Source organism: Trichoderma gamsii, assembly GCF_001481775.2.
Source record: "Trichoderma gamsii strain T6085 chromosome Unknown Scaffold_5.2, whole genome shotgun sequence".
NCBI lineage: Eukaryota > Fungi > Ascomycota > Sordariomycetes > Hypocreales > Hypocreaceae > Trichoderma > Trichoderma gamsii.
Genome location: NW_020171342.1, coordinates 43,555 through 70,772, shown reverse-complemented (window position 1 = coordinate 70,772; position 27,218 = coordinate 43,555). Strand labels below are relative to the sequence as shown.

At 46.2% G+C, this 27,218-nt stretch overlaps 10 protein-coding genes across 10 annotated transcripts; 5 read left to right on the top strand and 5 right to left on the bottom strand.

The window, feature by feature from the left end:
* Positions 1–508: 508 nt before the first annotated feature.
* Positions 509–1,497, bottom strand: TGAM01_v201925 (hypothetical protein; the record flags this gene model as incomplete). The annotated part of the gene is made up of 2 exons (XM_018800166.2): positions 509–1,396; positions 1,453–1,497. 2 exons carry the CDS (start codon positions 1,495–1,497, stop codon positions 509–511), a joined length of 933 nt encoding a protein of 310 aa, XP_018666308.2.
* A 636-nt stretch (positions 1,498–2,133) lies between these two features.
* TGAM01_v201924 (URE2) lies at positions 2,134–2,921 on the bottom strand (the record flags this gene model as incomplete). Its single annotated transcript, XM_018800165.1, has 2 exons — positions 2,134–2,619; positions 2,745–2,921. 2 exons carry the CDS (start codon positions 2,919–2,921, stop codon positions 2,134–2,136), a joined length of 663 nt encoding a protein of 220 aa, XP_018666307.1.
* Positions 2,922–3,499: 578 nt separating this feature from the next.
* TGAM01_v201923 (hypothetical protein) lies at positions 3,500–5,916 on the top strand (the record flags this gene model as incomplete). The annotated part of the gene is made up of 3 exons (XM_018800164.2): positions 3,500–4,039; positions 4,106–4,447; positions 4,498–5,916. The coding sequence occupies 3 exons, from the start codon at positions 3,500–3,502 to the stop codon at positions 5,914–5,916; spliced, it is 2,301 nt and encodes a 766-aa protein (XP_018666306.2).
* Positions 5,917–6,887: 971 nt separating this feature from the next.
* On the top strand, positions 6,888–8,461 carry TGAM01_v201922 (hypothetical protein; the record flags this gene model as incomplete). Its single annotated transcript, XM_018800163.1, has 5 exons — positions 6,888–7,488; positions 7,556–7,713; positions 7,873–7,951; positions 8,262–8,391; positions 8,437–8,461. 5 exons carry the CDS (start codon positions 6,888–6,890, stop codon positions 8,459–8,461), a joined length of 993 nt encoding a protein of 330 aa, XP_018666305.1.
* A 911-nt stretch (positions 8,462–9,372) lies between these two features.
* Positions 9,373–11,021, bottom strand: TGAM01_v201921 (hypothetical protein; the record flags this gene model as incomplete). The annotated part of the gene is made up of 8 exons (XM_018800162.2): positions 9,373–9,630; positions 9,687–9,779; positions 9,837–10,068; positions 10,133–10,289; positions 10,342–10,360; positions 10,423–10,492; positions 10,553–10,736; positions 10,799–11,021. 8 exons carry the CDS (start codon positions 11,019–11,021, stop codon positions 9,373–9,375), a joined length of 1,236 nt encoding a protein of 411 aa, XP_018666304.2.
* Positions 11,022–11,827: 806 nt separating this feature from the next.
* TGAM01_v201920 (hypothetical protein) lies at positions 11,828–12,949 on the top strand (the record flags this gene model as incomplete). The annotated part of the gene is made up of 1 exon (XM_018800161.1): positions 11,828–12,949. The coding sequence occupies one exon, from the start codon at positions 11,828–11,830 to the stop codon at positions 12,947–12,949; it is 1,122 nt and encodes a 373-aa protein (XP_018666303.1).
* A 581-nt stretch (positions 12,950–13,530) lies between these two features.
* Positions 13,531–14,700, bottom strand: TGAM01_v201919 (hypothetical protein; the record flags this gene model as incomplete). Its single annotated transcript, XM_018800160.2, has 1 exon — positions 13,531–14,700. One exon carries the CDS (start codon positions 14,698–14,700, stop codon positions 13,531–13,533), a length of 1,170 nt encoding a protein of 389 aa, XP_018666302.2.
* Positions 14,701–15,133: 433 nt separating this feature from the next.
* Positions 15,134–16,364, bottom strand: TGAM01_v201918 (hypothetical protein; the record flags this gene model as incomplete). Its single annotated transcript, XM_018800159.1, has 2 exons — positions 15,134–15,974; positions 16,039–16,364. 2 exons carry the CDS (start codon positions 16,362–16,364, stop codon positions 15,134–15,136), a joined length of 1,167 nt encoding a protein of 388 aa, XP_018666301.1.
* Positions 16,365–20,827: 4,463 nt separating this feature from the next.
* TGAM01_v201917 (hypothetical protein) lies at positions 20,828–21,834 on the top strand (the record flags this gene model as incomplete). The annotated part of the gene is made up of 3 exons (XM_018800158.1): positions 20,828–21,148; positions 21,212–21,423; positions 21,489–21,834. 3 exons carry the CDS (start codon positions 20,828–20,830, stop codon positions 21,832–21,834), a joined length of 879 nt encoding a protein of 292 aa, XP_018666300.1.
* A 1,808-nt stretch (positions 21,835–23,642) lies between these two features.
* TGAM01_v201916 (hypothetical protein) lies at positions 23,643–25,565 on the top strand (the record flags this gene model as incomplete). Its single annotated transcript, XM_024548878.1, has 6 exons — positions 23,643–23,719; positions 23,818–24,077; positions 24,133–24,193; positions 24,245–24,464; positions 24,514–24,671; positions 24,710–25,565. 6 exons carry the CDS (start codon positions 23,643–23,645, stop codon positions 25,563–25,565), a joined length of 1,632 nt encoding a protein of 543 aa, XP_024406281.1.
* Positions 25,566–27,218: the final 1,653 nt, after the last annotated feature.

The window sequence follows — 27,218 nt, the reverse complement described above, 5'->3', positions numbered from 1 at the left end:
TGGTAGATGTTGAACGCTAGATGCAGTCTTGTCCCTGGAAGGACGAAGCTCAAAGGCCGACCGAGAATACTCTTGTTAGGGTTATATATGAATTGTTTTCTAGGTTAGTAACTAGTTCGACAGCTTGGTTTGTTTTGCTCTGCAGAGTACATTACACCGAAAATAGATATAGCGGCTATGAGGCATGAAATGCGAATGTCCGGTGTGGACTTTGCCAAGACTCCTATCTCCTACCTTTCTTCTTAAGTGAATTATACCGGTAGCGATTCTACTAAACCCACTACCGGCGCGGTTCCACCCATGCTATATGGCATCTGGGCAATCGGGTTACATAATCCTTGGGGGCTGCTGGGTGGGGCTATTGGAGGCAGGACCTCTTGTACATGTAGAATCTATGAGATCCGCGTAGCTAGATTGGACTTGTGCTTCCTTGTTTAATAAACACTGATTGTGAACGTTGTGATTTTCCGATGTGGCTAGAATATTAGGCACTCTTTATATGATAAAGCTACTGTAAAAGGTTCCTTAGATTTTCTTTCAGGGCCTCTTGACCCTCATCCCATCCTGGCTCAACTTTATCGCCAAAATCGGCTCCATAGCGATTGTTCTCGTCCACAAGTGAGACTGTGGCAAGCATCAAATACGCCGGGGTGTTCATACGAACATGGACTCCCTTTTCAGTGTCTTCATCCCAGAGCTCTTTGCCCTTAAGGAGGAAGTCGCTGATAGGAATATCAACAACTGTCCAAGCTTCTAATCCCAGCTCTTCAATTACGGCAATCAGCTGATTAGTTGAAATGGTGTGGCTTGCAAAATATGCTGGTCGGTTCCGGTATCGTTCCGGGTTTTCTAGTACAGCCACTGTAGCATCTCCAGTAGCTTGATATCTGCTCATACTATATCTCTGATGACCAGTTCCAAAACGACTGATTTTGCGATTCTTCTTATCAATCCAGAACTGTCCAGCATCGGTGGCCCAGTCATACCAGGGACCAACGATTACAGCGGTCCAAGAAAGGGCTCCATTAGACGCAGCCACAAGCCTTTCGAGCTCTTTTTGGGCCTGAATCTTGGGTTCAAACACCATAAGCTCTGGTATGTTGGGGTTGAATGTGTCGCATGAGAAGTCGGGGGTAATGAGATGCACAATACCAGCGTCAATGGCAGCTTGGACAATCACGTGCTGCATAGCTGCGGCAGCAGGATTGAACGCTTCGATAATAGCATCTTGACCCTGCAAGGCATCTTTGAGAGATGCTCTATTGTTGTAGTCGGCTGATTTAGAGTTAATACCGGGAGGAAGCAAACTTGTGCTGTTCAGTCGTCCGATGGCAGTAACCTCGAACCCAGCCTTTTGCAAAGAAGGTATAAGCGCATTACCCAGAGCTCCTGTGGCCTGAATACTTGATTAGATATAATAGGAAAGCAGCTCAAAGTTTGACTGTTACTTACCCCTAGAATGGCAACTTTGCGAATACGTCGGCTTTCAGTAGTCATTTTGGCTTGTTGAAATGTGTTGTAGGAATGCGTGATGATACATTGAAACTATGCAGACATGTAGGAGAAAAGCCTCTCTTATATACCCAACAGACAAGAGATCAGATTGGACATGATTTCCCGTCACCATTTGTTGTCTTGCTGTTAAGTCCGCCTCTCCACAGAAGGGTGTCGTCTGTTTCTACAGTATCCGGCTTGGTCTGACTCCGCTCCGCATATCCGCAGCTCCGATCTCATTTCAAGGGGCTTAGAGGTGGATTAATTATTGGTAAATCGGGTTGACAGGATGAGGGTTTGCAACGGTCACAAAGATCATACTAGGAAACTACATCCCTTTGTGAATTCATCTACAAGGGATTGACTGAAGTGTAGCGTTATCGTCAAGCAACGATGTCCAAAACAAACTAAAGGACGCAGTTTCAGTAGCGAAAACAGTGCGCCGTCGACTGCATTGCCAAGTCAACTTCACAGCTTGAGGATAAAGTTTATATTTTGGTTGCAAATTATACCAAATGCAGTTTTCTCTGTGTAACTCAACAGGCGTATGGATTAGACTTAAATAATAATGACTCCTAGGAAATGAAAATTACAGACTAAATACAAAAAGCCAATGCTCTATATGTTTAGTACTTGGCACTATTTCTGCTTAGCAACCGACGTAAGGTACTCCTTATGCTGTAACACTGCCTCGTCCATTATTTTAAGAGCACGTGCAATAGATGGCCTTTCTGCAATGCGGCTAATCCAAGCACTATAGTTCTTCCACTGAGATGTGTCGAGTTCCGGGTAAATAACAGTTGCCAGACCTCTGCAGTAAGGCAGGAACATGATGTCTGCGTAGGTCACCCGATCTCCGACCAGGTAGTCTGTGCCTTGACGGCAAAGATGCGCGTCAATGATTCCAAGAAAACGTTTGATCTCATCACTATATCGCTCTATAACAGAAGGGAGAGTCTCGTGATGGAACGTGGTATACCAGACCATCTGCCCAAAATAAGGTCCTTGGCCGCTCATCTGAAAATGCTCCCAGCAACGTGTCAAGTGTTTTTCTGGGCCAGAGGCGTAGTGCAGCTTTTGATGATTGTCGTAAATATCGACAAGATAGTCAATGATGGCACCAGACTACGCCAAGCGATGTAATGTTAGCCAATCTGAATATGTACGATTTTCGGAAGCCCTTCGAATTGGATTTGACCTGCCTCCCATATTGTTATACTCTCATTATTTGGATCCCTGAGCACCGGTACCTTGCCATTGGGATTCATTGCGAGAAAAGGTTGTTGTTTTGTATCTGCTGCCTGAATTTTCTCAAATCGATACGGAAGGTCAAGCTCTTCGAGGATGAAAGCCACCTTCCATGGGTTTGCAGAGGCCGCAAAAGGCGCAAAAGCGTAAAGAACAAGAGGCTGTAGATCAGACATCATATTGACTGCATGCAACGATTTTTTTCATTCAGTGGTGTGAGGCAATTGGATAACCCTCCAACTTGTACTGCACACATTTGCGGATGCCGGTCAATACTGACGTTTTGTATTACTTTACACTTGTTTTATGAGCCTTTTGAACCAAATATTTCCACTAGCCTAAGGACCATACTAATCTAGCTGCGCTCCTATTATCAATCAATCCCGGGCATATAGTAAGCGATTTGTTCCGCGATCACTGCAGCCTGTGTTACTTTTCAGGGCCATGAACACTGCTGCTCGCTGACCAAAGCTTTCGGACCAGAGTCTTCGGACCAGAGTCTTCGGACCAGAGTTTTCGGACCAGGAGCTATCTGACCAACCAATTAACAACCAGATGTTTCTCCGCTCTATTTGGCATTGTTACGTCACCTCACGCTTTTGGCATTTGTTGGTCTTTCGTAAGCCGTTCCAAAAACGTAAAGTGTCCAGACTTCAATTATTTGCTCTTTGTCGCGTTTGCATCGGACCTGTATTCGGACCAATATATCTGCCCATTGCCATTATATGGGTCAGTAGCCGAGAAATTAGCGACTCAAATGCCGAAAGGTGGTTCACAGAACTCCGGCGAGAGCCAAGGCCCTGTAGTGAGCTCCTGGAGCTGCTTCAATTGCCGTAGGCGAAAGTCCCGATGCAATAGACAGAGCCCATGCGGATTTTGCTCCAAAGCTGGCGTTGAATGCCTGTATCCTTTTACCGGACGCATGCCCACACGGCAGCATAACTCGACAACTGCATCTGTTCCTTCAACTCGGGCTCCGCCGCGGAAGCAGTCCCAGGCACAGGTCCAAGAGCTCCTTAGTCGCTTGAGGCAACTGGAGAATGTGGTGGATAGCTTGAAGGCCCAGGCACAAGACAAAGACTTTATACCTGGCCATACCGATTCAGGCAATACGAGCCCAAGTAAGAACGGCGAAAGCTCGACAGCGGAAGAAGAAGCGTCTTCTCTTGATGCACACACAATCAACTCACGTCACAATCTTTCGTATGGATTGAGCAAATCGTTTGGCCGGCTGCATGTTTGTGAAAGCGGCATCATGTATACTGGCAACGGATTTTGGGCTGCTCTCCACGGCGAGGTGATTTTCCTCTCTAGAGCGTACTCACATGTATCAACGCGCGTTTCCTAACTGCCTGACCAATAGCTAAAAAGTGTTCGCCAAGCGTTCGAGGCTAGCGACATCTTCGATTTGAGCGCCTTTCAGGACACTTCCTCGACATATGAGGCTGAGGCACGTCACATGCCCTTCGATTTTGATCATAGCAACACCCCCGAATCTACACCTCACCCAGCACCAAATCTCCTACCTTTTATTTGGCAGGTGTACGTCAAGAATGTGGATCCCTTCATCAAAGTGCTACATGTGCCAACCATGTCTGAAGTAATTCGACTCTCGGCAGGCGGTTTCGAAAAGTTGTCTCCGGGGACGCGAGCCTTGGTCTTTTCCATTTCTCTAGCCGCTGTGACGTCCCTGAATGAGTCCGATGTAGGACACCTTCGTTGTGGGAGACAGGTCCGTTGCTGATGGGGTTTTAGATACAAAATGCATTTGGAGATGCCAAGGAAAGCGTTATATCACGCTTCATCCTGGGCACAGAGAAAGCATTATCTCAAGCGGGCATCCTCAAGACGACCGACCTATGCGTTGCGCAAGCATCTGTGATCTATCTTGAGAGTGCAGGCCATCGTTATGGGATGCGGACGGTGTGGATGATGTCCGGTATTTTAGTGAGGGCTGCGATATCCGTAGGGCTACACCGTGACGGAGCTACGTTTCCAAACGTATCTTATTTTGAGGCGGAGATGAGGCGCAGATTATGGTGGCATATTTGTTGTTTCGACGCCCGTGTCAGCCAATGCTATGCGCCTGAGACTATGATATCCAACAACATGTTAGATACGAGGGAGCCTACAAACTGCAACGATGATGATCTTGAAGTCAATATGATGAAGGAGCCAACAGCACGGGAAGATTTTACAGATGTGAGCTTCACCCTCATGGCATGTCAGCTGCGACGTCTGTGTAATCATATACTCTCTTCAAGGTCCTCTCTATTGTCTTCAAAGCAGAAGGAACAAGCAGTGCAACGCGACGTGTTGCGTGAAATAGAAAACGCGCGAAACTGGGCCGCCAAAAAGTTCTTTGGAAACTTGGGTACAAGGCGCGAGTTACAGTCTTCTACACAGTTCCTTTTCAGCATGCTTCTGGATCAGCTTAGCATCATTGTGCGGGACACGAATATATTTGAGAAACGGCCACCCACGGAAGAGAGACATATTAAAGACGAATCATATGTGCGCGCATTGACTCACATTGAGAATATGCAGAAATGGCGGGACGAGCCTTCAACGCATCAATGGGGCTGGGTGCTGGTGAACTTTCAACAATGGTACGCGCTCGGTATCGTTCTTATTCACCTCCAAACACAGACATGGGACTCGGCATGTGAACGAGCCTGGACCGTTGCAGTGAAGACACTTAACGAGATCCCTCCGGCAATGATGACAGAGAATCCTCTACGAGAGTCAATAATTGACATGATTACTGCTGCACGTCAGCACCGAGGTGAAGAGCTTGCACGACAATGTTGTCAACCAGGAAGCCATCAAAGTATATCTTCGATGCCGGAAATCAGCGCTTCTATATCTGTCCCGGAAGACTTTTGGCCCAGCTCTTCTGGCTTTGATTCAGCAACAAATCTTCCTGCGAATATATTTATCGGAGAGAGCGAGGTTGAGGCGCCGCTCTATATAGCGACTATAGACCTAGTGCAAGATAACCCTTTCGAAGAGTCTGTTCACGCTAGGCGAGTTTATTCAAGGACAAGTTATCCATCTTGGTATTTGGATCCAACCAGCGACTTCGATAGCTCTGAACCTAGCTTCGGAAACTTGCAAGATCTACTGTTCTGCAATTCTACGGACGATAGGGGGGATCGGGGCTCAGATAAATAGTATGGACAGTGCTGGTTCTTTAACCAACGGTGGAGGACAGTTGGAGTTAAAGAAAAAAGGTGTAGTAAAGAATTCAATCGGCCCTAATCATCAATAAAAACAGCTTAGCTTACTTTACCGTCAATTTCAATATAAATTTTCCGTGCTTTGCAACTGCCTTTTTAGGTTCAAATTGTAAAGCCTGTGGCTTTTAATTGAATAGAGTGGAGAACAACAATAGCCGCATACATCCTTTTCCGCATTATAATATTACACGGCGCCTTATTAGACTTGGTAAGCCTGAACCACTACTGTATCGATACGGCAGCGCCTGTGTCCTCACCTTCTTGTTTCAGTTACTGTAACGTTTGTAAGATCACGTTATAACGCTGCAAAGGGTAAGTCGGACCCTTTCTATGTGAGTCTAATTGTTTTCTGCTCCACAAAGACCACTACTACAATATTGCCTGGTTTGCACACCACGGTTATCGGCATCTCTATTATATTCATGATTTCTAACCTCGTTCCTAGAGTGCTCCAAGTCTCCATCCATTTGCAGCATGAACGGGCGCTCTGTGGAGGTGTAATGAGGCTTTAGGTCTATAGAATGCATAAAATTGTATATATCCCTCTTGTAGTGCCGAAGTTCCGTATTGTCGGCACACTGTTTGTATTGGTGATTGTAAACCTCATCTCTAAACTCTTCACATCTCTTTGTCATCCGCGGCACGAGAGGACGCTCTGCACAATGTGATAAGGCTTCGGCTCTTTACAGTAGGTGTTTGGGACTCTGTATCTCCATATTTGCGTGCCGAGCTTCCGCGCTGTGGGAATCGAATATATTTACTCCCAACATTGGAGATGGATGAAGAAAGAGGCTTTTCGGAGCCGCATATAAATATCCCGCTGATCTCATGCTGTTTTTGACTCTTTGGACCACTCATCAGCATTCTATAAAAGTCAACTTGTATATTCTTTCCAAGAGACATAAAATGGTCGCCAAGATCGGACTGCTCTTAGCCGGCGCAGCGCTTGCTGCCGCTGGTGGTGTCAATCGCAGTCTTCCCCTTCCTCCTGGCACCCGAACTCTCAAAGTCCTCGCTTCTCTAGCCACAGATACAGCCGTTACCGGCACTGCCGCAGTGTACGGAATCAATGACAATGAGAATGCCAATGGCGGCCTTGGATGCCGGGCCTACTACGGCGATGGCAGCGCCAATGATGGCTGGCCGTCCATCAGCCAATGGGTCTCGTTCAACTACATCTGGCAAGTCAACTACAACAGCATTCAGAACTCGTGTAGCCAGTACGGCGTACCCAATCTCTCTGATGACGAGATGAACGACCTAGAGAACGGCATCAACGACATTGCTAACCAATACAACATTGATCATCGCTTCATTCTGGCCGAGATTTTGACGGAATCGTCCGGCTGTGTTCGAGTCCCCACTACAGGTGGCCCAGCGACTGGCATCTGGAACCCTGGTCTCTTGCAAGACTTTGATGGATACTACACCTGCAACTGCAATACTTACAACGGCGTGTACAACGAGTACGGTGAGACCTGTGGTGTGGTCGACCCCTGTCCAGCAGGTTAGTATAGCTTTCACGAAGAATCCTTGGCTATAGCCTTTTTCTCATACTAACAATATCGCTACAGACACAATCAGCAACATGATTCGAGAGGGCGCCGTAGGTACTGATAATGGAGTCGGTCTTAGCTTCCTTATCAACGCAGCTGAGGCTCAGGGTGCCCAGGACGCACAGGTCTTTTACGTTGCATCTGAGTGGTACAATCAAGGAGAGTACTCGCCCAACGTAGGTGGATCTTTGAACGCAAACTGTTATGCCAATAAGGTGGCTCAGTGGCTCACTGGATGCACAAATCCGGTTTCATGCTAAGATATTAGTCTTGAATGCGTTTCTAAGTAGATAATAATATCTTGCTTCCAATTCTTTATGCTCCGAGGACTCTAGTCTACCCAGTACTATCTACAAAACTGGGCATGTGTTGTAGCCGGCCCTAATGGAAGCCGCCGAATCCATCCTGGATTTGGTAGGTCTGGCTGTCGATTCACTCCAGTCACTTGACAACCTCGAAAAGCGACTGGGCAGCCTTGGGCAACTTTAGGTTAACAAGGTTGGCTGGAAGATATATCACGCAGATGGTCTTTTTGTTGTGCAGAACAAGTCGGGCTTGATATTTGGTCATTTTCCTGTAGTCCACTATTGAAGAAGGCTGGTCAGTTGGGTTGGGTGTTTAGTATTAGATACCAAACTAGGCCTATTACCTTACAATGTCGCCACGTCTAACCAATCAGTAATCAGACAAATATTGCAAATTCAGTATTGATAATGTTAGCTAGGTAATGCTGCGGAAGGCCAAGCAATAGATTTGAGAGACGAAGAGGCAGTAGCAGTTGCCGACATCACGTATCAAAACCTGAAGGATGATGTTTTACCAGACCAGTTGCGTTTCACCAACCACATTGCCTCGTGCGTTCAAATATTCTGACTTTATTGTTCTGCTACAGTAAACAGGCTTGACGAATTGAGCAAAACGTGATTCGCATGACGCTTCGCCCGGATTGTTATATACCGCCAAATGCAGAAGCGGTGCATACCCTGCACGTTAGTGAACGCTCATTTTTCTATCTAATCTGCCATTTTCAGAAGTAAATCTCGTTGATGAACGATCATAGATCATTGCATCAGCTACTTTCAACAGGGCATTATGTGTGCTAGTGATGTGATAACAATTCCTGTTGAACGGTGGGTCTACCAAGCGGGACCGTATTCTTCAACAGACTGACGTTAATCATACCTCTCGTTACTTTGAGAGAATATACGCAAGAACAGCAGCACGGAATGCTAGCGCACAACCATTGAGGTAGGACCCACAATTTTGCTCCCTGAAACTTTTCTATATAAGCTTAGAGAGACTTAGTATTCATTTGCATAGTTCATTTGTCAGCAGTTAGACCACTTTGCTATGCGAGTATTTGAAATCTACTCTTTTTAATTAACATATGATCCAGCGTTCAGCCTCAAGTAAAAGCTATAGAGTATTGAGATTGAGCGACGATATACATGTTGGGGGTGTATGTTATAGAGTATACCTAAAGTATGGGCTTCGATCACCAAGTTCCAGCAAGTCAACATTACCGTACTTCTCCCTTATGTCCTCTTCTGTCATTTGATCGCGCTTCCTGTTGATTCCCATCAATATGTAACGAAGAACTAAGCATGTAGCGAATGCTAGACAGTCGATTCCCAAGATGAATCCATAGCCTGTCCAATAATGAGGTGCCTCTTTTGAGAGAAAGATATTGGAGCCTGCAATACCTCCAAGATTCCCCATGCAAATGAGATGAGCCATGCCAACGGCTCTTTTAGACGAAGGAGCAAGATTATTTGCTGGATGGTTACCAAAAACGGTCAGCTATGATATCGAATAGCCCCTCCTCTGGTGTTTGCTTAGAGAATTATCTTACCGACGAAGCATAGAGTAGGAACCAACGACATGTAAATTCCTGATGTTGCAAAAAACAACATGCCATACGTCAGCCCTGGAAGCTGCGGGTGAGGAATTGCTAATAAAGCCGTGAATCCGGCTATTCCGACTGAGACTCCCAAGAGTATGAATGGCGTTCTTTGCCGGTAGTAATCCGAAGCCATGGCATTTGCAACAGTAAATATCATAGCAACAACGTAAATCGGAACAGTAAGCAGTTGCTATGTAAAAAGTCAGGATATATATTTGCCAACGTGCTTATGTGATAAGATCTTACAGCATTCGCAGCGGTGTATCCAAGTTCGAGAATTACTGTTGGTACTGTATAGGTGAAGCCGTAAGATGAGATACTGGTGGCCCAATACATAAACTTTGAGACAATTAGCCTGCCGTAGATATGGATCTAAGCGTTAAAAACAGCACTCACCACAGCTGCCCATACTTTCCAATCTGTGAGACCAGCAATTACTTGTCGCTTGTTTACTTTGTCGTTGTTTGTAACCTTGCCTCGTCCAGAACCCGTGTCCTGTTCTAGTCTTAGGACGATAAACTCCCGCTCTTCAGTAGTGAGGAAAGGTGCCGTGCTAGGGCTATCCGGTAACAACGACCAGATGAAAAATGAAAGGAAAACAGTAAATATGCCTTCCAAGATGAAAATCCTATATGTCGATTTTAGCAGTGTGGTTGTTGAGGCCACTCCTTATTTAGAGAATTGAAACTGACCAGCGCCAGCCTTCCAAACCTGCGACTCCATCCATCTTCTGGATGGCATATGCTAGTAGGCCCGAAAATGCTCCGGCTAGTGAGACTGCGGCATAAAAGAATACCATCCGAGACTGGACTTCATAACGCGTATACCAGACGGTAAGGAGATAGGTTGCTACATAGATTCAGCAACAACTTATACACAATGGCGGGTTTTCTCAATTTACCTGCAGGGAAGAACCCGGCCTAGGTCAAGACGGAATTAGTAGATGCTTATTGCAGCTAGAAAATATGTAGGCACAACTTACCTCTGCCACGCCGAGGAAAATACGAATGGCCAAAAGACCAGAAAAGTTTTGAACAATTCCAGTCAAAGTGCTATTATAGACATTAGACATTAGTTGCGATCAATATAGCGGAGGACTGGCTACAGCATACATGACTAGTCCCCAAGAAAACATCATCAATGAGATCCAAATCGATGGTCTGGTAAGCTTGAGGATGATGTTGCTTGGAACCTCCAACAACGAGTAGGGGATAAAAAACAACGTCACGGCTATATTATACTGTGTTCCTGAGAGGTGCAGATCTTTTCCCAGCCCAGCGACTTTGGCATTGCCCACTGCTTCTCGTCAACAAAAATAGAGTTAAAGGCAGAGGCAGTAAATAATGCAGCAGACTTACAGTTTCCTCGGTCAATAAAGGACACAAGATATAGGAAAGACAAGAGGGGGACAAGGCGCCAGTCAACCTTTCTCAAGATATTTTTCTGCTCCTGGGCTGTGAACGGCGGTTGGTAAGTTTCGAGCTGCTCAATAGATGGACGTTCTTTGAAGAAGTCATCCTTTTCCAGTACATCCATAGCCGGCACGGAAGTTTCAGCTGGTTCTGTGCCTTTCGGAATCATGACACAGCAATTGCAAATATTTCTCAAATGAAACCGTTTAAACCGATAAAAGCGAAGTATATGGAATATGATTAGAAGATTAGGTTGAGTGCAATCGAAAGAGAGCGTTGACGAATAAGACTATTTTATACTCAGACTCAGTCGTCTGCGTCTAAATCTCTGCCCTTCACTGCAGCCACATGATATGCATTGGCGGTACCAAGGCAATCAGGTCCCCGGTGGACCCGTATACCCCATGGGGAACCGTGACATTCGCCAGGTCTCAAGCGCGTCGATCTTCGTCCGGAATGCAAGCCGCTATCACTACGGGCAACGTAGAATTGGCCAAAATAGTCGGGACCAAGACTGATAGAGTTGAAGATGACAATGGCTGTCTACCGATGGCGGGATAGACTCCGAGTATACTACACAAACAGTGGACTGAAAACAGTGGACACAGTGCCGAGCGATGTGCTGTTGGCTTCGGAGAGGCGTCCGCCATCCGACATTCTCTAGTTGGCTTGGGGACACAGACACTTTTTCTATGGGATTTCAAAGCACAACGAAAAGATTTCGGAAATGAATTACGCCAAGCTTGTTGCCACGAGATGGAAGCTTTGACGCAGATGCACATTGTCGCAGCAGCGCGGAGATGTCTAGACTGCAGATTGATTCGCTGATTCTACCAGTGGGCAACAATGCGGCGCTACGTTTCGAACGTGGAGAAGGTTATTTAAAGACCCATACTCTTCCAATGAACCTTTTCATTGCAGTTTTCCAGACTTAACAACTCATCTCACGCTGCCTTGTGTTTGCAGTGCGTCAGCATGTCGACTATTCGTTCCTCGTTCTGGCGAGGTGGGGTTTGTAACGCACTCATCTTTCACAAATCTCATCTTCCCACAGACCGAACAAAATGGCAGCCCCTATTTGCAGCTGCCATGGGCTCTCCTGATCCGTACGGCAGGCAACTGAATGGCATGGGAGGTGGCGTTTCGTCCCTTTCCAAGGTGTGCGTTGTCTCACCGTCTCCACGAGATGATGCAGATGTGGATTTTGAATTCGTCCAAGTGGTCATCGATGATGGCTCACTTGACTTTGCCAGTAATTGTGGTAATATGACCGCTGCCATTGGGCCATTTGCTGTGGACGAAGGTCTTCTTAGCGTCCTTAACGACAGACCGGCCTCTGCGGCGAATTATACGAACGTACGAATCTACAATACCAATACTAAGAAGATCATCATTGCTTCGTTTCCTATAAGTGGAAATACTCCAAAGTTTGTTCCCCATGGAACTTACCAGATGGACGGAGTTCCGGACACAGCATCAAAAATTACGCTATCTTTCCAATCGCCCGGTGGAACACAGACAGGGAAGGTGTTGCCTACTGGTCAAAGTATAACACTATTGAACTCTGCAGACAAGAATGGAAAGAAAATAAAAGCCTCGCTGCTGGACGTAGCAAATCCAGGTGTATACGTTGATGGCAGCGATTTTAGCCTCCGGTCGGATATTACTCCTGCTGAGTTAGACCAACAAAAGCATACCTTGGCCTTGTTGGAAGCTGTTCGTCGGGAGGCTGCAGAATTGATGGGCATGAACCCAAACACAGCGAGCGTGCCAAAACTTGTGATATTATTCAAATCCACAGATCAAGAGACTTCTGCAGGCGTCAACATCAAATGCTTGGTCCTGTCGATGGGACAAGCGCACAAGGCAATCCCTCTTACTCTGGCTTTAAATCTGGGTGTCGCCTGCCGAATAAAAGGAACCTTGGCTTCTAACCTAGCAAGAAATTTGAGTCAAGATCAGGATAAACAAGTAATGATACAGCATCCTAGTGGGGTAATAAACGTTGGTGTGGATATGGTAGGAGAAGACGTTTTAAGCGCGTCGCTTTGCAGTACCGCAAGACTGTTGATGAAGGGGGAGGTAAATGTCGAATAACAAGGACAAATACTATAGAGTCTTGGACACTTTGTCTCCCCATCTCTAGTCAAATGTGTGTTAGTGATATAAACTCAGCCAATAGAGAGCTAGCGTTTTATCTTAATACTAGGGTAGCGCATACAAGTTGAGCATGTATTCTAGCCGGTTTCTTACTTACACCAAAGGGCGGTAATAGTAGTATGCAAACTTTATACTGTTTAGCAGTGTGTTTATAGATTAGTAGTATGTGACCCTTGTACTAACAATATCCTGGCTAGAACACTTCCTGTAATCAATGCGCCCAGGACTTTTGTCTCAGCGAACTCTGACATTTCAGTCTTAATGGTATTCATTATTAAAAGCCTATGCGGATTCTGCGGGTCCTTGTCATTGATGAGCAAGCATCTACAAATACTTGACAAATACATATAGATCTACACAGCCTGCGCCTTGCTGCTAGTAAAGTCAGCAGACCTGCTACTTCTTTCCAGTTTTTCTACCCGCAATTGGGTCAATAATCAATAAACATTATCGTCACACAAATATCTGTGACAAAAAGTCAAAAAAGTTCTAGTTAGTAGCTTTGGTCAAGTCTGAAATCAGGATTGCGGTGAGCGATGGCCAGCTCGTGAGAGAGACTCGAGAACATTGGTCAGCCAAGCATTGATGGCTGCAGCGGTCTCTGCCACCGAATAGTGAAGCGATAGGCAGTGGCCTGTGTTTGGCGCCATGTACGTCCCATAGTTTGTTGAGAGTGGGAAGTTCTGCGTCTTTGTGCTATCTAAAATCTTTTGGCATTGAAGAGGGCCTCCGGCACAGTAAAATTTGTCAAGATCTCCCGTCGCGACAAACACAGGGCCAGTATAATTGGAGGCCACAGTGAAGAGACCAGGGGAAAAGAACTCCTCCACTGAGACAATGTCTCGCCCGGCGAAATCGCGGGGGACAATAGAATGGTCATAGGATCCAGCGTAAAAGACAGCTCTGCGGCCGTCGATAGTGCGGCCTGTGAGGTAGCCCGAAGGATAGTTTTCGAACCGGTCTAAAACATCTGCTGCGGAGAAAAGATCGCTAAAGAAAGACGATGGTGGTGTCAAAGTCGCAGAGAAGCCAGTTAGGACATAGGCGTCAATATCCTCGGGGTGCTTCACAGAGAGGAGATTTCCGAGACCGGATCCATAGGAGTGGCCGACGTAGATGATGGTCTTTCTGGCATGAAAAAGTTCTTCGACGAGACCACTTCGAATGCGACTGATGATCTGATGCATAATTTCAACATGGAGGGGGCCCTGAACCACGTTCAAAGGATCAGGATGTTGAGGATTTTGACCGTGGCCAAGAGAATCGATAGCCAGAGTATGATAACCAGCACTGGTAGCGTAGTCATGCCAGCTATACCTCTCAGAAATGCCCAATCCGGCCCAGACAGTCTTGTTATATGTGACACCGTGAACAAGAAACTGTAGAGCTCCGACATCTTTAACCGTAGGGGGAGGTATGCAGTAGGTGCCCTCAATCACGAAGCCACCAGATACAGTTTTGGTACCCGAGATCGCCTGACTACCCGTAGAGACAGTCGAAAGCATAAAGTCGTAAATAGCCGTGGCATTATGCTCAGATGGGGGATTGGTGATAACAACATTCTGCGCACTCGCGTCGACGTAAAAGGTGATCGGGAAACAGGTGGGACCAGCAGGGACATGGTCAGCCAAAGGCCAGGCGGCAGCAAGACCAGCCACGGCCAAGGTCAAGACAGTTGGATAGAGCATGCTGTCGAGCACGAAGAAAATATGCCAGACGATGGGGAAGTGACTATGGCTGTCAGGGGATCAAGAGCCGAAGCCAGAGATTACCTTGGCCTTTATATGTGCAAATACGGTCCATATCCAGGGCGCCAAATGGCACATATTGTGGGCCATGCTGCTGGATCGGGTTACAGATCTCCGAGAATACCGGCTTCAGCAACAATCCCATCCAAGGTCATTGACATTGAGGGAATCGAATGAATACAAGCGTTATAAACGTAAAAGATTATACTATAATATACTTGCTCAAGGTACAGAGCCCCTGTATAGCTAATAGTTAAACGTTTTAGTAATTTAGTAAAAATTAAAAAAAGAGTCTGTTAATAAGTAACTCATTTTGAACAGTACAGAAGAAAAGTAGGTAGAGGCAGATATGTTACGTGAATTGTAAAGGATACTAACTGAAGTGAGTATCCCAAACCACAGCCATCGGCCCCAGATTCTGTGTAAGGTCAAAGTCACCCAGTGTGACATTGCCAACCGTCGATTTCACAAATCCAGACGCCTGGTCGCGCTCCAACACGATTAGGTTGTTAGATACTTGGTTGGCAACTGCAATAAACCGGTTGTCTGGAGAGAGCGAGAAATGCCTCGGAATCTTGCCGTACGTCGGGGTGTTCCCAATATAGACGAGATGCTCCGACTCACCCGGGTGAACCGAGTAGATGGCAAGTGTGTCGGAGTTGTATGACACGGTGTTGCGGTTCGAGACATAGAAAAACTTCCCATCGTTTGTGAGAGCCATTTCCGCGGCCAAATTGACATTATTTGGCTCTGAGCGGCTTGAGCCAGGGCCAAGGGTTGAGACTATTTGAACCAGAGCGACTTTTAGAGACGAATGTAAGCGGGGGCGACGACCATCGTTGTTGACGCCGTCGAGAGTGAATACTCTGATGGTGTTGTCCAGTTCGCTAACGAGATACATAAATGTTCGTGTGCGATTGAATTCTCGGAATGTGACATGGCGAGGTCCCGTTCCCGGCTCAAGGGTTATGTTGTTGATCTGGGTTACCCGTTCTGGCCCGTCGATATGGTAGACGTAGAGGTGGTCTGCACCTCGATCCGGTACAAACATATATTCTCCAGTAGGATCGAAGGCGGTAGCATGTGGGTTGCTTTGGATCTGAGAGTCGTCGGTTCCTGGCCCTGGGTGGGTGAGGTTGTAGTTGAAGACAAACGTAGGGTCGCCAATTATACCAGGCGATCGCAAAGGATAGATAGCCACACTCGAGCCGTCGCTAGACGAACAAACGAATCAGTCTGAGCGGTTCTACTAAATACACCGAAGATTACAATACTCACATATTAGCCGTAGATAATGTCCTGCCGTCCCTAGTAATATCGCAAAAAACGCCACCCAAACCATTTGAGGATTGAGATGTAACAAGACTCAAAGCGCCAGGATCTTCAACATGTTTATCGAAGGAAAACACCCCTCCAGAGCTTGAAGAGTTGTTAGGATAATTCGTTCTCGACACAGAATAGACCAAATTGTTGCGTGCATGCAACCAGCCCGGTCTGACACCGGCTTGGGCTGTGCCAAGGAGCTCTAGACTTCTGGATGATGATTTTGTAGGATCAAATGAAAAGGTGAGAATACCACGCTCTTGGTGAGCAATGCGTAACATTGGCAATTCTCGGCCATTAGTAGGGGAAGATAGGACTGAGCCTACAGCAAGAAGGAGCAAGCCTACAGTGAACATTGCCTCGAACACTGGCGATGGGGAGAATAAAGAACAAGCAAGCGGGAATTAGAAGATGGGCTATGTAATTGTCACGGGGCTGAGGTTGCAGACTGTAAACTCGATGAGAAAGCAGCATAGCAATGACTGACTACCACTACACACACACACACATATATATATTTACCAACAAGTTAGAAGTTGATTGACTTTGGCGTGAATCGCTTACTAGACCGTAAATCGCTTGTTATGCCGTAAATCGCTAGTCATAGATCGCTGACGACGCAGGGGCACTATCCATCATGCAAATGAGCCACCCTGAGATTACGACTCCCGTACTAGCTATCCTAGAAGTAGCCAAATCTTGAGTTACGTAATAATAAAATTGAACCTGGGTTTAATTAGACTTGAGCCTGGCGGTAAGCAGTGACAAAATGGCTGCAAGCCTCGTGGGTAAACTATATAAATTATCCTTAACTGGATTTTAGTATTGGCTGCTAGTGCCGCATTTAGGATTGTCCAATCATAAAAGTTAACATACACATATTTTGTATTCTTTGATGAAGTATATGATAGCTTATAGGAATAAGGAAAATTAATAGATATACTAAACTTGGTATATGGGTTCACAAAGATCATTGTAATAAACACACTCGGGTATATGCTACAAGTAGTATTAGCAGCAGTACCCTGGAAGAGGCTCGGAGTACATTTTGACTTTGCAGAGCCTCGGTTACAGAGACTTAAGTATAACGATAAATGTTATCAAAACGAGTAAAGGCGTATGAATCTCCTCAATTTGTCTGGTAGAACTTAAGTACAGTGGCACAGGTTCAAAGATGTATCTGCCAATGTAGCTGAGATTTGATAAACACTATTAAAGCTTCCACCTGTCTCCCTTACCACTGAACCTGCCGCAGACCAGTAGGGGAGAAATAAAATTAGCTTTTCTAATGGTAAAAGAGTATTTACATGTAAAGCTAAATAATCGTTAAATGTAGGATGCATGAAATAGCGACACGCAATTGCCGCCCCTGAGCCAATTTAGGTTTGCCTTGCGCATAGCCATCCTCATGACTATTTCTGAATTGATGAGGCAACAAGACTGAAAAAGCAAGGGGGGTACTGAATGAGGTTGTTTGGATCAAACTGAGAGGGCCAATTGGGAGTATCGCTCGAGTTGAGATAGCAATTGTAGGCGTTTATAATAGCTGACTGCATGTCCGGGACGTAGTTCTGAAATGTGGACAGATCGGAACGAGAAAGGAACTTGGTCTTGAAACTTATATCATTGTTTGAGCCTCCGGTCAGACTGCTCGAATAGGTTCCAAAGCCGATACAGGTCTGTAACACGAGAATTAGTATTGGATGGCATATATACTAACGGGAGAGGAAAGATCGTACGTTGTTATACCATATCATACTTGCAATACCCGTGCAGTCTTTCTCGGTAGTATAGCCAGTTTTCTCATTGGCGTCGCTATACAAGAATGCATAGCCTGAAGAATAGGTTTCCATGGTAGATGCCGCTTGCATAGCCGATACTACGCAATATTGGTTCTAACGGCTGGGATCAGCTAAGATTCTTTTGCAAGGACATCAAAATTAATGAGGAAGCAGAGGGTCAGAGACAGAATTTCTTCCGAAGGATGCTGTAGAGTAGCTCAACAACAGCAAGTCTTTTGTGGAACTTTCAGATGTCCTATGGCGCTTAAAAGCAGGGACGAGATTTATTAACAATATGTTTTCACTCGGCCAACGTTCTTAGGCGTCAAGCCTGGCAGCGTCATAGTCATCCCAGCATTTTAACAAGAACTTGTGTGATCCCCTGCCAGTATCTGATAAGTAAACTCTTCCTAAAGACCTAAACAAAGCGATATCTGTCCCTGATCAGGTGTTCGCGAGTCCTTTGAAGCTGGTCTTTGGGGCGGGCCTTTTGAGTCTTTCTTTAGTACATCCGATACGCCAGTAGCAATTTGGGGTAAATGTACGCCATGAATGTTATCAACACAACAGTAAATTCGCGAGATTAGGATCAATTTTACAGTTCTAATAACCGGGAGGTGCTCGATAGCAGCAAGTAGAACGCTATTGACTTGCTCTGTGGCGTTAACATCACGTTCCGAAACAACTTACCTCTGAAGCTGATACCATGAATGCCTTTTACTACGAGAAACCATGACACAACACGCGAGAGACGGCAAGGGTCCTCTTCAGTGCGACATAGACCAGGCTTGCTCATTCAAACCAAAGTACCCAATCATGAAAATCAAGGAAATGGTGGTGAACGATTTCACCTTTCATTATTTGTGTCCCTAAACTTGTCTTAGTGGAGAAGTAGGCTGGATCTCTCTAATTCGAGGTGCATTCCATATATGTCGCAGCGCGATGGCAGCTCTTTAAGCAACTACAGGCAAGCAAGTTTACGCCCCGCTATATGTACAATCATCGATCCTAAAAAGGCCATGGACAAAGAGTCGCGCTACCTCTCTACCATTGCCCGGCGCTTCAAGGACGAGGCACTAATGTTATGAAATTGATTGAAGACGAGGATCTGAACGGCGCCGCGCAGCATTTGGCGCGAACCAAAAATTAACTATTCAATATTGGTGTTTCTTTTAGAATATATTTATCAATCACTGGGATATAAGGATAAATGGCTTTTCCGTGATGCTTTGGTAGTCTTGACGATTTGCAACATATATACTGGATATGCTTTTATATTGGTGCGTCTCTTGTAGAAGAAATAAAAACTTAGTAGAATGTTATTGGATGTTCTACCGCTACAGTGGCGCAGCGTTTGAGCTTGGCGTTAACCTTGGAAGTTTTCGGCAGGCGGAGGATAGTAAGTAATACCGCCCCATCCACTTTTGATCGTTTAGCTACAATTGACTCCTTACAACTCTCAGATTCTCGGCTTTCATCTCTTATTAGCTTAAGTGGAACTTGGGCGTGGACCGCTTGGCTCGAATTGTTCACAGTGCTTCAGCATGAGCGGCCCTCCACGAGACAAGGCTGTTGCTGATGGCCAGGCGGAAACTAGGAACCTCATCCCTGCTGCATCTCTAAATCATACTTGTCAGGTAAGACGAAAATGTCCTCTTTGCTCAACTAAGCTCGTCAATTAACGCATGTTATCGCTGCTAGAACTGTATGTTTGTTCACGACGGAGCATTCCACCCACATGGAGAGACTTTGACTGTTCAGCAGCGATGTATTCTATCTTGACGGCATGCGTTATTGCGCGTATTCGATACGAATACCATGAGCCGATGCAACAACCATTGATGCTTAATTACTAACTCAAAGCAGCCTACTTTAGATTGCACCAATCGGATAATATCTCAGGCATTACGCATGCCCAATTCATTTATTACATGACGCAGAATGCAGCCAAACACAGCGCGCGGCTTCTTATAAGTGCCGCGCTCCGCTCTTCGACAAGGGAGTTTCAAATTCTAGCGGCAGCCGAAAGCACAGAGATGATTGCAGCCTGCCGTGATGGCCCGGTTTGAGACAGCGACTAGAGGCAAAATTCAGTTTCGCAAAATGGCTGGGCAACAACATTATTATCGTCTATCAGGCGAATGCTTCGCGTCAGCCTCGTGCTGACGCGTATGCGGTTCGTCGTCTTGTCCGCTGCAAGTCTTTGTGCCGGATGCTACTCCTTGATGATGCCCCGTGCTAAGCCTATAGCTGGCTATATAAGTCTTCAACCAATTCAAAGAAATGTAGCCAACCGCGGTTATTCCAAGTCAATATCTTACACACCTGCTCACAACAAAATGCAGTTCTAACTCTTTCTTTCGCTTGCCTTCGTAGGCGCAAGCAATGCAATACAGACCAACACGCCAGTCTTTACCGACGCTACCAATGCATCTGCATTACTGGTAAATGTCGTTGAGTCACTAGGTGGAAAAAATGCTTTGGACCAAGTCCACGACCTAGTGATGAAGTCTCAAGGGTGAGCAAGACTTACAGATTTGGAAAGCTCGAGACTAACATGCTGCAGCATCTACGAAGCCAGACACTCACGCAAGATTACAACCTCTATAGATCTGACCAGAGTACTGCCGAGACTGGCACAGAGACTCTCTCATTTGACTTTTCTTCTGGGCTGCAAGCTCGCATCGATCGATCGATACTATCGATACAACGACTACTGGATCTGGTCGCAGCCGACTCTTGAGCCGAATATGAACTATACTATAGTGATGAAGGACGGTGACGTTGGCTATGCTTGCTTCACCAAAGGGCAAAACTCGTTCTTTATTGATGATCCTACTCAAACCCTAGACTATGCGGTTTCTTTTTTGACTGATTATTTGGTCAATTAAGTACATCAGTTTGCTCTGCCTTGGTTATTGAAGCAATTGATTGTGACACCTTCCAATCTTCGTTCATATGAAATGATTGAGCCCCTTACCAATAATCGCTTCCGAGTGCTGGAAATGATTGGCTCCGAGCTTAGCCTCATCGTCAATGGTACAACCCACGTCCCATACAAGATCCCTGCTTTAGAGCGACATGCGACATTTGGCAACTTCACAAACGACTTACTCTTGTCGAACTACTCTACAGTCTCCTTCGGCGGCGATTCTGAACTCAGCTTTCTTCTGCCTCACCGGCTGCAAACAGTCTTTAACTCAGTAAATGTTCTGGAAGATGTCAAATTCGACAGCATCACGCTCAACCCGACATTTGACCGAGGCTTCTTTGATCCCCTGCCAGTATCTGACAAGCAAACTCCTCCCCAATCTCCCAAATAAAGCGATGTTTATCCTCGATCAGAGGTTCACGAATCCTTTAAGGCTAGCCTCTGGGGCAGACCTTTTGAATTCTTCTACAACACATCTAACATAACCGTCAACTATCCGATCCCTAGCATCCCTCAGATCATGTCCGTTTACGTCGGCTACGCAGACTACGTACAGCTCGTTGTCAATTTTACAGATGGTATTCTCGTCACTGACGCAGCTCCTCACCGTTCACGGATACTGTTACAGTGGGTAATGGAGAACTTTAACAAGCCAATTACTCATGTCGTACCCTCTCCTCTCATCACCATAGAGACCATGCTGGCGGTGTACCAGACTACGTCGCCGCTGGAGCTATGCTTATTATTCCCGAGATAGCCAAAGTCTTCTATTCCGAGGTCAATGGGGGCAACGTCAATTTCGCAACATATAATGAAACCGACCCTTTCATTCTCAAAGATGACATTGTCCAGTTTCGCCCTGCGTGGAGGGAAGAGAACCCTCACGCTAGAGATTGGCCCTATGGCATCACGACGTCAGCTTGTCCATCAGATAGCGAGGGATTGCAGCATTCATCGCTGACGTGTGGAGTCCGGCCCCAAATACGACTGAGGGAGACGCGGTACGCTTTGACTCTGGATACGCAAGGCAGTGGTTGAATATTGCTGTCCAAGATGGGCTGCCAAGACATGCGGTGGTTGTCGGAGCCCATGGAGGAGTCACGACGACTGACAGGCTGGAGAGCTTGATAAATATCACAGGGTACGAGTATCCAGTCTTGGAAACGAAGTCATGAAGGCTTGGAGGTGCCCTCTGCGATTCGAAATAAAGATTATCATAAAGCGAGGAAATGCAGATGGATAAGCAATCTGGGCGCATTTTCTGATATTTCTTCGCTGATAAGTTCTATCAAAGCTTTTCTTATCTTCTTAACGTTAATATCAGGAGATTGTCGTTGTATAGACAGTGTAACATAGAGGTACATTAGTTGTTAGTTTAAATTGAGGATACAGCCTAGTGGCTAATCAGCGTTCTCTAACCCACATTGCGCGCTTACCCTTTGAGGTTGATCCCTTTGGTCTGCGACCGTTGAAATTGTGGAATAATACCAAAGCATCGTCTGCCATGGTAATATCTTCAAAGACATTGCACTGTTACTCTTAAAGGTTATCGCCCACAGCAAAAACTAAGTTTATGCCTTGACGGACGCTGTGCTTGGCCCTAAGCAACAGTGTCTATTTGTTTAGTGGCGCAAGGTAGGTGGAGAGTTGAAACAGGTACAGTAAAACCCATGGCGTTAAGTTGTCCGCCCAGGTTGTCTTTGTGGGATTGTAGCTAATTTCTACGGTACCGTTCGCAGCACCCACCCCCTGCCTTGATATATTTACATGAAGATCGATGTATACTGCGCTAGCTTAATCGATTACTAATTAATCATTTGCAATTTCAATAGTCCACATAGTAACACTAAGCAATTTCAAAGCAGTCCAATCTGCTGCACTAATATTCCTATCCTTGCAAAAAAGTTATACTTCATATAGGTTCTCTCTAGTCTTGGACTTTTCAAAAACCAGTCATTCTCTTTCTTTACCCAAGTCTCAAAATAGTGTTCTCCACCCCTAATCTCAGCGTAGTGAGATATTATTATTTGGTCTTCCATGCTCCAAATAACCCTTACTTCGTCCGATGCCACCATTTCAAACTCAGCGTTTCCGATCATATGAAGTGTTTGAGCGTTGGTGAAGAATTTGCCGAAATATTTAGCAAAAGCGTGGATAGAAATAAATGACAAGCGCTTGCGCCCAATTATCATAATTGATCCATCGGGATTGTAAAAGCTTAGTTCAGCATTTGGTAATGCTACTAGCTCAAATTTGCCCCATTGCTTGGTGTCCATGTAACAGACATATTGAGATTTCTTGTGCCGAATAATCTCTGCGATTTCCATATTGGGTAACATTTTGAGAGAATCCAACTGTTTAGCCCTATGGAGGAGGGACGGTTATACGCAGACAGCGATGCTACCCTGAATTCTTTGAGATGGGTAGAGTAGCGGAATAAGAATGGGACGTAGTTCTACAACTCCGATCGTTTTGCCGGCAACCTGGGTGCTGCGGCCGCCCAACTCCGCATTTGCGGACAAAAGTGCCGGAGCTGCCTATCTAATGTAAAGAAGCTTGTTTGTTGCCCAGGGCCGCCATTTTCTGATGAAATCGACGATTAGTTTGAAAAGGGGCACCAATGAAATTGTAGTCGTGGTATTTTTGCTAAAATATCATTTCAGATGTTACTGCCAGGCTAAACCCTATCCTATTTGCCCATGTCCAAAAATAACATGCGACCTTCGCAGCCTGCTGTTTTCTTACATACCTAAGCAATAGTCCCTCATCACCTTATCCGCTGGTGAACTAGCGAGACGCGGAATAACCTCCCAACACCTCACAAAACAACATTGACCAAGTTAACTATGCGCACTCGAAGTAGAACCGGGTGCACGACTTGTCGTAAGCGACGCATGCGTTGTGGAGAAGAGAAACCTGAATGGTGAGTGGTAAGGTTATATTCTGAGTAGCACACAAACCTAGCGTCTGCCTGGTGATTAGATGATCCCCTCGTGTCGGCAGCAGCTAATTGGAGCATAGCCTCAAGTGTCGGAAATCCCTGCTGCAATGCGAGTACACTGTGGTTATCCCTTTGCGGGAACGACGCGCAAGATATGAGACCGTCCTGTCTGGCATACAGCCAGCATGGGTTGCATCGGGCTCCTCAGAACTATCAGTAACAAGATCAGCCTGTCTGGTGTCATCCGTACCCAGAACGATGCCCGGTCAGGTGACCTTTGATCCATTCAAAAGCCTAAGCCTTGATCTATCTTATGACCAGATGCGTCTCTTACAATACTGTAGGTGAAGCCCTGCCTGTAATTAATTGATGCCATGACTTCTAATACTCAACAGTTATCGAAGACTCTGCGCCAAGAGGATGCGATGGTCACTGGAAAAAACTCCGAAGAGAGAGGTGAGTTGTATAACTGATACTTTCTCTAGTACAAATCTGACCAAACTTTAGCTACACGCAAATCTGTCGAGATCCAGCGGCCCTGCAAAGCTCTATCCTCATCGCCGCCCTACATTATAAGTGGAATGTGGGTCATCTCTCAGATTTTGAGTCTACCTTGTTCAAGCAAAAGCACGAGGCCATCACTGCAATAAACAGGACCCTCCACGTCAAGACGCCCAACTCTTTCGTTGATTGTGTGAGGTTGATTGCTACGATGGCAGCCATAGAGGTAACTAGCCCCTTCTCGCTCCATGAGCAACGAGGCTCAACTGGTCTAGGCTTGCTCGTACCACATGGACGCAGCCGAGGTTCACCTGAATGGACTACTTGCTGTTATAGACCATTCCCAGGCGTTCCAGATGAGCTCTGGCGCGGACGACTGCACGTTTGACCAAGAGCTCACAAACCGATATTTCCTCCTGCATGTTATTCATTGGTCCCTGATCCTTTACTATTTTACTAACATCTCTATAGGGTGTTGCAAATAGTGCGGGGACTCAAATCGTCGACTCTCACCGGTCCTCTTGGTGGCCCTGGAACTGCTCTAACATCATTGAACCAGAATGATCAAGCCAGGCCCAAAGTGTGGCTTACAACTATTGTTGAGGCGCTTCGATTATTGCCATACTTCCTGATTCCAACAAAGCTTGCCGGAGACATGCCCGAAAACTTTGATGCCCCCGAAGGCACCGAAGAAGCCAGAATGCTGACCGACTTCATGGACGCGAGGAGTAAAGGAATGAACCATGTCGCAGAATACATTCTGCAGCGGTGTGAGCCGCGGGCGGACGGCGCGACTGTGTCGAGCGTCTCGAAAGAAGTGAACGCCGTCAATTTCGAAGCATTCATGATCCCCGGCAGAATCACCACAAGCCCCAAGGTGGATTCCAAGAGATACCTTGAGATCTCATGGTGGGGATTGCATTTTGCTGGTAGTCTGTATTGGAGCAGCATCATGGACCGCTCCGTGTTTGGGAAAGATGTCGAGGAACGTTTGCTCCGACAAGGCATCTTACATGTTGAAGCCGGACTGCGCATGACACAGTTCGATATTAAACAGCCATTCTCTCTAAGGGCGTCACTATGGTTTTGGAAGGCCTTCCTGGGAGCCTACAGCCTATTCCGCGCTTCACATCATGGACAACGCATTGAAACATGGGCACGAGGCCCAAGAAACCACCTTCAATTCTGCGTAAAAACATGGGCACAGGTCTCGGCGATGAGGGAATGGGCGGATGCAAAAACGGTCCTCAGGCAAGTCTGCTGGCCCATGGCGTCGCCAGAGGACCATCTCGCAGAATCGATGTGGAATGGCATTGTGGCATGCTGAGAAGTTGCTAGATGAAGAGCATCAACTATAGTACCGCCATTAACTAGGTTATCAGTCGTATCTGTCTGGTTTCATATCTCGCTTTGTCGATGCCCCATGACCTAACTTTTCAAAGTGATCATCAATTTATTGGGTGCCGATGCCGACCCTCTTACAGAAAGAGATAGACCCGGTACCTTTTCATCAACCAAGCCCTGGCTATTGTGGGACTTTTGTGAGTTAGAAGTCCGGCGTTCTTGTAATGCGTCATTTTTAATTTCTCCCGACAGGTTACTACTGAGCCGCACGATTCTTCAGACGTTTATATCACCCCGTCCCTAAGGGAGGAAGATAGTCAGCACATCCGGGCTTATTGCAAAACAGACAAATAACCATACCTGACGTGGCTTATACAGGTACAGAGCTAGGGTTCCGAATCGATTCCTGGCCTATACCTGATGGAGGGATCTATAATCACCAGCCCCTGCTAGCTTGATGCTAAAACCATGGCTTATATAGGAGGCCAGCGGACGGTTTACATCTTCACGAAGACATCGAAGTCAGGCTTAGTATAAGGCTCGCAAGCGTCATGAAATCACAGCTGCAGGAGGCTAGTAAGAAGAGGATTAACAGAATCATCAAGAAGGCAGAGCTGTTGAGTACTGGGCCACTGCGGGCCATGGTAATGAGGAACAGCAGACTCCAGCGCTGAACCCATATGATCCATCATGAACTGCTCAACTACCTGGGCCTAGCAGCAGAGTTAGTCGTAGTCATTAGTGATAAGCCGTAATGATCTTAGACGCATATTACACATTCTGTGCAATATGTCAAATGGCGATAACATTGTGTGGAATATCCTCCTGGTGGCTACGTTTTGTCAGATTCCTACACTCCTGTAGATATTCGTCATTCCCAGCTTGGATCGCAAAGAAAATGAGGATGCGATCTAGCGCCTGAGGTGAACCCAAGAATTGTCTCGCTACTCAGGCCTAGTATCTTCTGCCTTTATGCTCCTTGCAACCTATTTTTACCTTAGAGTCCATCAGCTGGGCGTGATAATTTATATCATGTACCGGCCAGGAGCGTTTGTCTCTCTCCCTGCCGGTCAAAGAAGAAAGTTTTTAATCTCTTTATAGGCGCAGTTGGCCCAACTGAAATGCTAGATTGGGGTTTGCTTAAACAAGCTCCACGACCTCCTTTTCATGCTCTGAGAACCAATGTATCTGCGAGCCAACGGATTCCACCCCCTTGGCCACTCCCACGCCTCCGGGTCCCAAGGGTCGGTACATTTCTTCCAAATGAAGTTTCTATCCATATGCATCGCCTTATACCTTTGTTCTCCGCCCCAGCTGGTATTCGTTTTAAGACAAGTCCTGTTGGGCCTCCGCTATCCGACGGCCGGCTAAACTCGAAGAGTTTTACGTCTAGAACTGGCATGAAGAACAAGTAAAGGAATTCGGACTATATTTCTCAGCGTTCGACTGCATTCAACACACTAACAGAGTGCCATATGTGCTCAACTTCCACCGTTATAAAGAGGGTGCACAACACAGGCTCGTCACGCATATCAAAAACGCAGTAAATTAGTAAGCTTACCATGGCCCTTCTCATGATGAGTTGTACGGACAATCCCCCTTTTGTGTCATCAATACGTGAAGTCATCGCCAGGGC